Source organism: Pelophylax lessonae (genome assembly GCF_965119305.1).
Source record: "Pelophylax lessonae genome assembly, chromosome: 6".
In the NCBI taxonomy this organism is placed as follows: Eukaryota; Metazoa; Chordata; class Amphibia; order Anura; family Ranidae; genus Pelophylax; species Pelophylax lessonae.
Genome location: NC_138773.1, coordinates 214,269,707 through 214,282,344, shown reverse-complemented (window position 1 = coordinate 214,282,344; position 12,638 = coordinate 214,269,707). Strand labels below are relative to the sequence as shown.

The window sequence follows — 12,638 nt, the reverse complement described above, 5'->3', positions numbered from 1 at the left end:
GTTGATCACTGTTCTTACAGCTCAAGCCACAGCCAATCACAGTTAGAAGCACGCCCCTAGGGACACACTTAACCCCTCCCTCTCAAAAAAAGTTAACCCCTTCACTTCCAGTGTCATTTTTACAGTAACAGTGCATATGTATAGCACTGATTACTGTAGTAATGTCACTGGTAACCCCAAAAGTGTAAAAAATGTCAGTCAAGGGTCCGATCTGTCCGCCGCAATGTCGCAGTCCCGCAAAAAAAATCGCAGATCGCCGCCATTACAAGTTAAAAAAAAAAACAACAAAAATGACAAAAATCTTTCCCTTACTTAGTAAACGCAATAACTTTTGCGCAAACCAATCAAAATATGCTTTTTGCGATTTTTTTTACCAAAAATATGTAGCATAAAATAAATTGGCCTAAAATGTTAAAAAATTTTGATTTTTACATTTTTTTGGGGGGAATTTCATATAAAAAAATGAGAAAAATATTGTTATTTTTGCAAAATTGACGCTATTTTATTTGTTTATAGCGCATGATCAAAAAATCGCACAGTTGATCAAATACCACCAAAAGAAAGCTCTGTTTGTGGGAAAAAAGGGACGTCAAATTCGTTTAGGTAAAGCGTCGCACGACCGCGCAATTGTCCGTTAAAGTCACGCAGTGCCGAATTGCAAAATAGGCCCTGGTCAGGAAGGGGGTAAAATCTTCCGGGGCTTAAGTGGTTAAACATTATGAACATCAAACATTAACGTCAAACATTATGAACAAAAACCGACCTCTAAAAAAAATCCCAGCACTGTTATAGGTTTTCCAAACCCTGTAACTGTACCTTTTGTCCACTAGACAAATCATCATAAGACAAAATGTTCCAGCAGTCTGAAAAAGTGGATTTAATTTATCTTCATAGATTTCTTGAGGGATATTGTTGATAAATATTTTGGTCCCAAGTGGAGGAGCTTCTCCAACCCAGACTGCAGCAATGTCACTGTATTTCCTCTGACCATTAACCTGTACAAGATTATTATTACACAATTCCATCCACTCCAGAAGAGAAGCTTTATTGTTCTTATTCAGAGAATTCCTCCAAGCCTCGCTCTCAGCGTTCATCACATTTTGTTCCTTATTAGATAATGATCTGCTCTCTCCATGGGATCAGAGGCTGAACTGAGCTCTTTTCCATGCTCTGACCGGGAGAAGCAGACAAAACCCACTGTCTCCTCCATGGGTCATAACCAGTGGGTAGAAGGCTAGCTCCTAATCCTCTCCAAAAGCCCCTGTCCCAGTTGGGTTATTCACACAAGTACACTATATTAACAAAAGTATTGGGACACCTGCCTTTACACGCACATGAACGTTAATGGCATCCCAGTCTAAAGGGCCATACACACTATAAGATTTTCTGAAGACTTTTTCCTTCAGATTTACCTTTTCTATGTAGTGCAAGGGCCTGCCAGATTGCATACAAATTGAAAGTGTTTAGGTTTGACCTCATATTATATGGTTTTGGTAAATCTAAAGGAAAAAGTCTTCAGAAAATCTTATAGTGTGTATGGCCCATTAGTCCGTAGGGATCAATATTGAGTTGGCCAACCCTTTGCAGCTATAAGAGTTTCAACTCTTCTGGGAAGGCTGTCCACAAGGTTTAGGAGTGTGTCAATGGGAATGTTTGACCATTCTTCCAGAAGCGCAATGGGAGGTCAGGCACTGATGTGCATTCTCCGCTCTAGTTCATCCCAAAGGTATTCTAGCGGGTTTAGGTCAGGACTCTGTGCAGGCCAGTCAAATTCCTCCACCTCAAACTTCGCTTGGACAAAGCCAATCACAGATCGTGGTGAATGGCCAATCACAGCGGCCATTCACCACGTGATCGGACCGTGCAATGAGAGATGATCTCATATGTAAACATATGAGATCATCTCTCATCGCCAGCGCTCCTTCCTCACACAGAGATTGCAGTGTGAGGAAGGAGGAGAGCCGATCAGCCGTCGGGGACACAGAAGAATGTAATCAGGGCACTGATCACCAGTGCCCTGATTACACAAGGTACATTAATCACACTAACTGCCCACCATCAGTGCTCACAGTGCCCGCCATCAGTGCCCACAATCAGTGCCCATAGTGCTGCCAGTCAGTGCCCATCAGTGCCTGCTCATCTAGGCACTGATGAGCACTGACTGGCAGCACTATGGGCACTGAGTGTGGGCACTGATGGTGCTGCCCATCAGTGCTCATCAGTGCCGCCCATCAGTGCTCATCAGTGCCACCCGTCAGTGTCCATCCGTGCCACCCGCCAGTGCCCATCAGTGCCGCCCGTCAGTGCCCATCAGTGCCGCCCGTCAGTGCCCCCTCTCAGTGCCCAGCAGTGCCACCTCTCAGTGCCCAGCAGTGCCACCTCTCAGTGCCTAGCAGTGCCGCCTATCAGTGCTCATCAGTGCCGCCTATCAGTGCTCATCAGTGCGGCATATTAGTACCTCCTCATCAGTGCCACCTCATCAGTGCCCATAAGTGCCACCTCATCAGTGCCCATAAGTGCCACCTCATCAGTGCCCATCAGTGCAGCCTATCAGTGCCCATCAGTGCCGCCTCATCAGCGCACATCAGTGAAGGAGAAAAATTTATTTATTTTCAAAATTTACTCGCAGAAAATAAGAAAAACTTTTTTTTTTTTTTCAACATTTTCTGTCTTTTTTCTTTTTTTTTGTAAAAAATAAAAAACCCAGAGATCTATTTGTGTGAAAAAAAGGACGAAAAATTCATATGGGTTCAGTGTTGCATGACCGCGCAATTGTCATTCAAAGCGTGAGAGTGCTGAAAGCTAAAAATTGGTCTGGATGGGAAGGGGGTTTAAGTGCACAGAAGGCAAGTGGTTAAGAGTTCCCTTCACTGGAACTAAGGGGCCAAGGCCAACCCCTGAAAAACAACGCCACAGCATAATCCCCCCCTCCACCAAATGATTTGGAACAGTGCCCAAAGCAAGGTCCATAAAGACATGGATGAGCGAGTTTGGGGTGGAGGGACTTGACTGGCCTGCACAGAGCCCTGACCTCAACCCGACTGAACACCTGTTTAATGAATTTAAGCGCAAACTGCGAGCCAGGCCTTCTCATCCATCATCAGTGCCTGACCTCCCAAATGCACTTCTGGAAGAATGGTCAACCTTGTGGACAGCCTTCCCAGAAGAGTTGAAGCTGTTATAGCTGCAAAGGTTGGGCCAACTCGATATTGAACCCTACTGACTAAGACTGGGATGCCATTAAAGTTCATGTGCGTGTAAAGGCAGGCGTCTCAATACTTTTGGTAAAATAGTGTAACCATAATATACCTTCCTATTTATTTACTAATGCTAGCCGCAAATTAATTAAAAATAGTTAATGCTGATTTAGATACATTACTTCTGCTTTAACTACATACAGTTACCGGAATACAATGTTTTTTTGCAATAGTTGGCACCATCAGCCCTACCCACCACCATATCATAATAAAGGTTCACTGCAACATATACATATATTCATTGCCTCTCAGAGAGCCCAAAGACCCTTGGCAATGCCTTTATTTGCTTTTCTCTCCAGAAAAAGCATATCTTTGTTCAGGCATCATCCATGGACAGCGTATACAGTACTATCTGTACTAAGATAATGGCCCAGAGGTAGCACGATCTTCAAATCCTGTTTTCCGCACAGTTCTTGGCTGTGTTCACAAATGTTGGACACAGAACAACGCTCTGCAGCAGCCTATCACCTTCTTATTCGTTACAAACTTACAGTGTTGCGGTCACTAGGAGATTGAAGACTGGGGCAAAGCTTTCTCATGCCTGCAGCAGACTGGTGGGTTTTTTTTTTTTCAGCCTAGGTTACCAAAGTTACTTGCCTGTTGCAGAAGAACTGCTTTTTGGGTATAGCTTTTTTTTTTTTTTTTTTGTACAGTATGTTGTGAAATGTCACAAAATTATTGCAGACCTATAAATGTACTGAGACATCTACTTCAATAGCTTTAAAGTCACATTATATATACTTTAATCAGATGTCAGATGTCTTGGTAATTGCTAGCTGCTGACAACACCTCCAGTTTCTATTGGCGCTTTTCCACTGCATAGAACCGTACCGGTTCGGCACGCTTTTGTGCTTTTTCACTGGTTTGCTTTTCCACTGCATGGAACCGAACGGTACGGTACGGTACGGCTCTGAAAAAACAGTACCTACTCGATTGTGGTTCCAACAGGTACCAAACTGGCACCATATCCCACAATCCTTTGCATGCAGTCACTACTAGCCACTGATTGGTCAGAGAATCACACCACCCCGTTGTTATCCCACCCACTTAACTTTAGTACTACTTTAGTGGAAAAGCAAACCTATACCGTACCGTACCGTACCGTTCCGACACTATACCATGCGGTACCGCAGTGGAAAAGCAAACCGGGCCAAGCAGGGCCGAGTAGAGCCGAGCCGGTACTAGCCGGTACTTGCAGTGGAAAAGTGCCATATCTGTGAGCCCACGTTCACATTGGCGTGATTTGACTTGCGATTTGACATTTCAAATTGGAGCCTATAGCCGGCAATGGCACCATCTGAATCGGTGCGACACCGACTTTGCGGCTTCGCACTGATTCCCAAAAGTCATTTATGTACTACCTTTGTCGATTTTTTTTTTTGTGGGGGGGGGGTTGATTTCCATAGATATCTGTGCAGGAACCCACACAGATATCTGTGAAATCACCCCTGAAGTTGGACTGAAATGCCGGCTTGAAATCGTGCGAGTTCAGCTGAACTTGTGCGATTTCAAAACGGCCTCAGTGCGAACCTGGGCTGAAGGTTTTCATTTATATGATAGAGTAAATTATACTCACTCAACTAGTCTAGTTCTGTAATGTTGAAAATAAAATCAGAATAAGTCCAGTTGAATATGACTAACTACCTCTAGCTATGCCACTAGATTTTATTTTGCTTTGGATTTCATATATGCCTTAGTTAGAAATGCAATACACAGTACAGTTGTACAACTGCACAGCCTGGTGGACATATGGGGGAACTGTGATGCTAGTTTGATTTCCTTATTCATTCTGAGTTAATAATTGTTAGTTTTTAGAAAACTATAGCCTAATGCCTCATCCACACCATCAGATAATCGGATGCATTTTGTTGCATGATACTAATATCAAATTCAACTATGTTTACTAAACGTATGATTTTTTTTCGTACGATTCTGGGAAAGCTTCCTGTTTGTGTAGCTAAGTATCAGAAGTGATGTCATATGGGCGAGACCCCTTTATCATGATTGCTGTGTTTTAAAAGTACTGACCGAACGTTGAGAGACATTGTGATAACCTGCAAACGATTTTCAGGTTGTATGTTTCGCATTTCGAACATTGTTTACGCTCTCCCATCTCATTCTGGGTTATTTTCATGTTTCTGATCATGCGTGGTCTTTGTTTATCAATTTTTAGCGACCGCATACTGTACTGATTAAATGATTGTCGTTCGCTAGGCTATCGTACGAGAAAAGTTTGTGTTTGTCCCTTCGGATATTGTTGGGCGAACTGTCGTGATCGGCTGTCCAAAGCTGTGCACTAATGATCAGATTATCATGTGATCAATTCAAAACAAATTGTTTTCCTCCTATTATCTGATCGAGTGTACGAGGCATTACTAGGCACAGCTATCTCTTAGTACATACACACCAGTTCTGCCTCAGGCAGTTCTCTAGCACCTGTTTTTTTTTTTTAAGTGTTAATGAATGGCAATCATTTTCATAATCCATGTATTTATTTTTTTAGGAAAATGTCTTTGCCCTTGATTCTTCTGTTGTTGCACTTCCAACTTATCCTTTCTGGTGTTGGTGAGTAAATATTGTTTTCTATTTATTTATTTTTTGTGTTTTCCACATTTTTGCAGCTGTATGTTACACTTTAGGGCTGGTTCACACCATGCCCACAGATGAATCGCACAGGAACGCGCCGTGCCTTCCTGTGTGATTCACACTGCATGCAAAATGCACTCCATTTGTAATCTGCAGCAGGTGTTAATACAAAGTTAATGACATCCCAAATCCAGGTCGCAATCCAGTTGCAATGCATCCTAAAAAATAGTGCATGCACATGTTTTTCGTGCTGTGCAATTTTAACCTATTCAAAATGAATGGGCTGAAATTGCACTGTACAAAACCACACGTGAATGACACAGGAATCTCATCCCTTTAACCACTTTAGGACCGGGGGATTTTCCTGCTTTACGTCCAGGCCACTTTTTGCGATTCGGCACTGTGCGACTTTAACTGACAATTGCGCAGTCATGCAACGCCGTACCGAAACAAAATTTACGTTCTTTTTTTTCCACAAACAGAGTTTTCTTTTGGTGGTATTTGATAACCTCTGCGCTTTTCATTTTTTGCGATATTAATAAAAAAATTTGACAATTTTGAAAAAATAACAATATTTTTCTACTTTGACAGTTAAAAAATATCCAATATATTCAATGTTTGTCATATATTTAGGCCAAAATGTATTTAGCTACATGTCTTTGACAAAAAAATTCTCAATGAGCGTATTTTTAACCGCTTTAAGACCGGAAGATTTTACCCCATTCCTGACCAGGCCATATTTTGCGATTCGGCACTGCATTACTTTAACGGACAATTGCGCGGTCGTGCGATGCTGTGCTCAAATTAAATTATGTCCTTTTTTCCCCCACAAATAGAGCTTTCTTTTGGTGGCATTTGATCACCTGTGCGATTTTTACTTTTTGCGCTATAAACAAAAAAAGAGCGACAATGATGAAATAATAATATTTTTCACATTTTTTTAGATGAAATTCCCCCCAAAAAATGTAAAAATCTAAATTTTTAACATGTTAGGCCAATTTGTTTTCTGCTACATATGTTTGGCAAAAAAAAAATCGCAATAAGCGTATTTTGATTGGTTTGCGCAAAAGTTACTAACTACGGGAAATTTATGTCATTTTTATTGTTTTTTTTTAACTAGTAATGGCGGCTATCTGGCGGCGATCTGCGATTTTTTTTTGCGGGACTGCGAAATTGCGGGGGACAGATCGGACCCCTAACTGACATTTTTGACACTTTTGGGGGTACCAGTGACATTACTACAGTAATCAATGCTATAAATATGCACTGTTGCTGTAAAAATGACACTGGCAGGGAAGGAGTTAACTTTTATTGGTGATCAAGTGGTTAATGTATGCCTGGTGGGGGGAGGGGACTGTGTGGCACAGGCACAGATCGCAGCTTCAGCTATGCTGAATCCTGTAATCTGTCCCTGCCTGTCACATAGGAGATCTGCCCGCTTTGTTTACACAAGCGGGCGGATCTCCTCACTCGATCCCCGACGATCGGGGAAGAGCGGTGGTGCTCACCGCCTCTCCTCCCCTGGCCCGACTCCCGCTCTGTCTGAATACAGCGGGAGCGAGCCTCCGGCGGCGCGTGCGCGCCGCCCACAAGCAGAGGAGTCCAGTGACTTAGACCTACCTCGTTGGACGATAACGAGCCACTTTGCCGCAGTACGCTCCATGTGAGCAGTTGGCAAGTGGTTAAACCAGGACACATTAATTCCACAGGTTCTGAATCTAATAAACACATAATGCACTAAGTGGGTTTAATTACCACCTAAATCAGCCACAGAACCTACATTCAGGTCTATAAATACTGGGATATCCACACAATTCTAATCTTTTTGGCTCTATACACCACCACAATGGATTTGAAATGAAACAAACAAGATGTGCTTTAACTGCAGACTTTCACCTTTAATTTGTCGGTATTTACATCCAAATCAGGTGAACGGTTGTAAGATTCTGGTACCTTTGGTACCCTTATTTACCATTTTCCTTTCAAAACATTGCGTCCCACCTTTCTAGTTAGGTGGAACGCATACACCTTTAAGACGGATGACGTCATCGCTGAGCGCCGCTGAGCGGCTATTTCAATCGCCAGCATTCTCTCTCACGTTGTTCGTTCTAACCGCATGGTTAGTTCGTTCAAGCCGTCTGTGAAGCAGCCATACCTGATGTTACTCGCTCCTGTATCTCGCTACCTGAACTTGTTTCATTACTGATCCCGTATCTCACTACCGGATCACTCTTGGCATACTGCTTTCACTCCTGTGTGTCTACATGCTCACAAGCCTTGTCTTGCTGTCAGAACCTCCAGCTATTTGCCTTTACCTGGAACAGACCGGAACCTCGCAACTGATCCCGTATCTCGCTACCGGATCACTCCCTCACTACTGGACCCCTCTACTTACTAAACCTTACTAGTGATAAGTACCCCACAGGGGAATCCTCCATAACTAACTTACACTATCATCTTCTGCACATTAAGGACTGTTACTATCTATGCATACTAATTCTACCATCTGCACTGTTACATAGATTGCTAGCTCTTGAGTCTACTACCATCTATCCTTGCACTGGGTTAGTCTATCCTGTCTATGTCATCTGCTGTCCTTACCACCTGTTACCATACATGATTACTAACCTATCTGCATTCTACCTATTACCATCTACTACTCTCCTGAACATTACTATCAAGTGCTTACCATTACTGTCACTGCTCACACCTGTCCCTTCAGCACATCACCTCCATACTATCATATACATCCTATCACTCCAGGAACATCTTATTGAGTGTGTGTATATCTGTATGCTGAAGCAGACAGGCCCACAGTGATGAGTCTGGAGAGTTGGATCTGGTATTCCAACACATCTCTACATGACTACTGAGTGGAGATTCTGCAGCTGCAAATCCAGCTTACAATAAAAACGCAGGAGCGTTACAGATTGAACGAACCTTAAAAAAAAAAAAATGGATTCAGCAGAATTACCCACTCAAGTGACACAATTAACACAACAAGTAAATGCATTATTACTTGCTCTTACTGAAGTAAAAGAAGACAATCAGACTCTGACACAGCAGGTAACCCGTCTTTCCCAGCTTACTGCTGCTCAACCCCCTGAACCTAAAATAAACCCTCCTCTAGTGTTTACAGGTGATCGGAAAAAATTTCGTGAATTCAAAAACGCATGTCAATTGTTTTTTTTGCTAAAACCTCGTATTTACCCTACTGATCAAATTAAAGTCTGTACCGTCATTTCATACTTAACGGGTGATCCACGGGCCTGGGCAGACTCTCTCTTTGAGAAAAATGATCAGCTTCTCAACTCCTATCCTTTATTCCTAGCGGAACTCGCTAGTTTATATGATGACCCCAATAGGCAGAGGCAGAGTACTGCTGATATCCAATTGAGGGCTTTAAAACAAGGAAGGAGACCTGTAGAAGACTTTGTAGCAGAGTTCAAAAGATGGACCCTTGATTCAGGGTGGAATGATACATCTCTGCGAACTCAGTTCAGACTCGGGTTGTCAGAAGCCGTTAAAGACGAGCTCGCCCGAGCGGATTTACCTGGCACTTTGGATGCCTTAATACAACTCAGTATCAACATTGACAGGCGACTGCGAGAAAGAAAGGCTGAGAAAATGGGAATGCCATTGTCTAGTCCTTCTCGGATTTCGGCCGTTGACCCTACTCCTATGGAGGTAGGAACCATACGCCCACCTTTATCAACTACTGAACGAGCCAGGAGAAGATCCAGTAATCTCTGCATGTACTGTGCATCCCCGGATCATTCGATAAGCGTCTGTCCCCTTGTCCGCAAAAAAGAGGGTGAGTGTTCACATGTCTTGCTAGGGGGATTAACGACTTCCTTTTCTAAACCTTATCTCTTTGTTCATTTAACATTACAGTGGGACCAGACTAGGATTACTACCAAGGCTATGATCGACACAGGATCTTGTGGGAACTATATCGATACACGTTTTGTTACTTTAAATAAAATACCTATTATTTCAAAACCTAAACCTGTTTCTGTTAGTTTCATTAACGGTATCCCGCTATCTTCTGGTCCAATCACCAATCAGACACAAGCACTCCTTGTCACTGCTAACGAGTCTCATATGGAGACCACCTCCTTTGATATACTATCTTCACCCCATTTTCCCATTATTTTGGGACTCCCCTGGTTACACACACATCAACCAATCATAGATTGGAAAAGACAGACTTTAACTTTCCCTTCTCACTATTGTGAGATTACGTGTAACCTCCCATCTTATGGAAAGATCCTGTCTGTGGTGTCAGATGAGATTGCACCACTATGCTATCAGGATCTGTCCGAAGTATTCCTTGAGAAAAATGCTCAAGTGTTGCCTCCCCATAGGGATTATGATTGCACTATCGATCTACTCCCTAACAGCAAATTACCTTTCGGTCATGTTTATCCTCTTTCACAGGATGAACTCTCTCATCTCAAGGAATACTTGGATGAGAATTTGACAAAAGGGTTCATCAGACCCTCTACTTCTTCCACAGCTGCAGGACTTTTCTTTGTCCGCAATAAGGATTTAAGTCTTAGGCCTATTATCGATTATAGGCAATTAAATACCATTACAATAAAGGATCGCTATCCTTTACCGCTCATCCCTGAACTCATTGAACAAGTGCGTGGGGCTACTTACTTCTCTAAATTGGACCTAAAAGGGGCATACAACCTAATCCGAATCCGTGACGGAGATGAGTGGAAAACAGCATTCAGAACCAGATACGGATTATTAGAATATCTTGTGATGCCATTCGGGTTGTGTAATGCTCCCGCAGCTTTTCAAAGGTTCATAAACGACATCTTTAGAGACTTACTTGATGTCTGTGTTGTGGTATATCTGGACGATATACTTATCTATTCTCGATCTCTGTCTGAACATATAAAACATGTAAGACTTGTGTTATCCAGATTACTCGCACACAATCTATACGTGAAATTAAAAAAATGCCTATTCCATAAAGAAGAAATATTATTCTTAGGATACATCATATCCAAAACCGGAATCAAGATGGATATGAGCAAGATATCCTGTATTCTGGATTGGCCTATACCAACAACTCGTAAGGCATTACAGCGATTCCTTGGATTTTCAAACTTCTATAGGAAGTTCATCAAGAACTTCTCTGCTATTGTGAGACCTCTCACACAACTTACAAGTATAAAGAAACCATTCCAATGGTCAGAAGAAGCAAATGGAGCTTTCCGCTTGTTAAAATCAAGCTTTACTTCTGCTCCCATACTACGCCATCCAGACCCATCCCTCCAATATATTCTGGAGGTAGATGCGTCAAATATGGCAGTAGGAGCAGTTCTCTCCCAACGACCAACAAATACTTCACCACTCCACCCAGTTGCTTTCTTCTCAAAATCACTAAGCAGCCCAGAGGTGAATTACCCAGTGGGTGAAAAGGAGTTGCTTGCCATAAAACTGGCACTGGAGAATTGGCGACATCTACTTGAAGGTACCCAATTACCAATACTCATATATACAGATCATAAAAACCTTCAATACCTCCAGACTAACAAAACTCTTTCCCACCGGCAGGTACGATGGTCATTATTCTTCCTAAGATTCAACTTCCTAGTGACCTACACGCCTGCAGACAAAAATAAAAAAGCGGATGCGCTATCACGATTAACCGAAGATAACTGCACCGAAATCCCTTCTATTCCTATAATACCCTATGAACATATTATTGGTGTTGTTCGTTCCCTGAAGGAAGAGATTTTGCACAGTATAGGACTGGATTCACCTCCACCACAACTAAGTACTGATGCAGAAGGCTTCCTCTATTACAACGACAAACTCTACATACCCCCTACTATGCGCACCAAGATCTTGGAATTATCACATGACGTGCCCATGGCAGGACATATGGGTATGACGAAAACCCTTAATTTGCTTACCAGGCAGTTTTGGTGGCCTGATATGAAGACGTCTGTACAAAAATTTGTTTCTTCATGTGACATCTGTGCAAGGTCCAAAATTGACACTACAAAACCATCTGGTCTACTCTGCAGTCTACCAATACCCCAGGTCCCATGGGAAGTTGTGTCCTTAGACTTTATAGTAGAACTACCACCTTCCAAAGGATTTAATACCATTCTAGTGTCAGTGGACCATCTGACAAAGATGGCACATTTCATTGCTATTCGCAGACTACCTTCATCTAAACAAACAGCCGAACTACTAATGAAACATGTGTTCAAGTTACATGGAATTCCAAAGACTCTTTTATCCGACCGTGGTTCACAGTTCATCTCCAAATTTTGGCAAGCTCTATGTCAAATACTACGGATTGAGCGAAAGCTCACTTCTCCCTACCACCCTCAGACCAACGGACAGACTGAAAGAGTCAACCAGTGTATAGAACAATATTTGCGTTGCTACACATCATACCTACAGGATGATTGGGTGGACCTCCTCCCTCTGGCGGAATTTGCTTATAACAACGCAACCCACAGTACTACTAAGCAAAGTCCGTTCTACTTGAACTATGGGTTTCATCCCACACTCCTTCCACCACGCATTCTACCATCAAGTAACCCAGTAGCCTCGGATTATCTTACCCAAATAAAAGACTCTCTGGGTTTACTTAATACCACCATCACAAACGCTCATAGTCAACAAAAAAGGTACTACGACCTTCGTAGAAGACCTTCTCCGCAATATGCTAATGGGGACCTCGTTTGGCTATCGACAAAAAATTTAAGATTAAAGATCCCTAGCAAAAAGCTTGGACCTTTATTTCTGGGACCCTTCCCA

General features: G+C 42.5%; 1 protein-coding gene across 2 annotated transcripts in view; it reads left to right on the top strand.

Moving 5' to 3' along the window:
• ITGB2 (integrin subunit beta 2) overlaps nt 1–12,638 on the top strand; it is a 156,686-nt gene that overhangs the window by 56,754 nt on the left and 87,294 nt on the right. For both annotated transcript variants that reach the window (XM_082262384.1, XM_082262385.1), the window contains exon 2: nt 5,763–5,822. In XM_082262384.1, the coding sequence (XP_082118510.1) occupies nt 5,763–5,822 (60 nt within the window). The remainder of the gene's footprint in view (nt 1–5,762; nt 5,823–12,638) is intronic.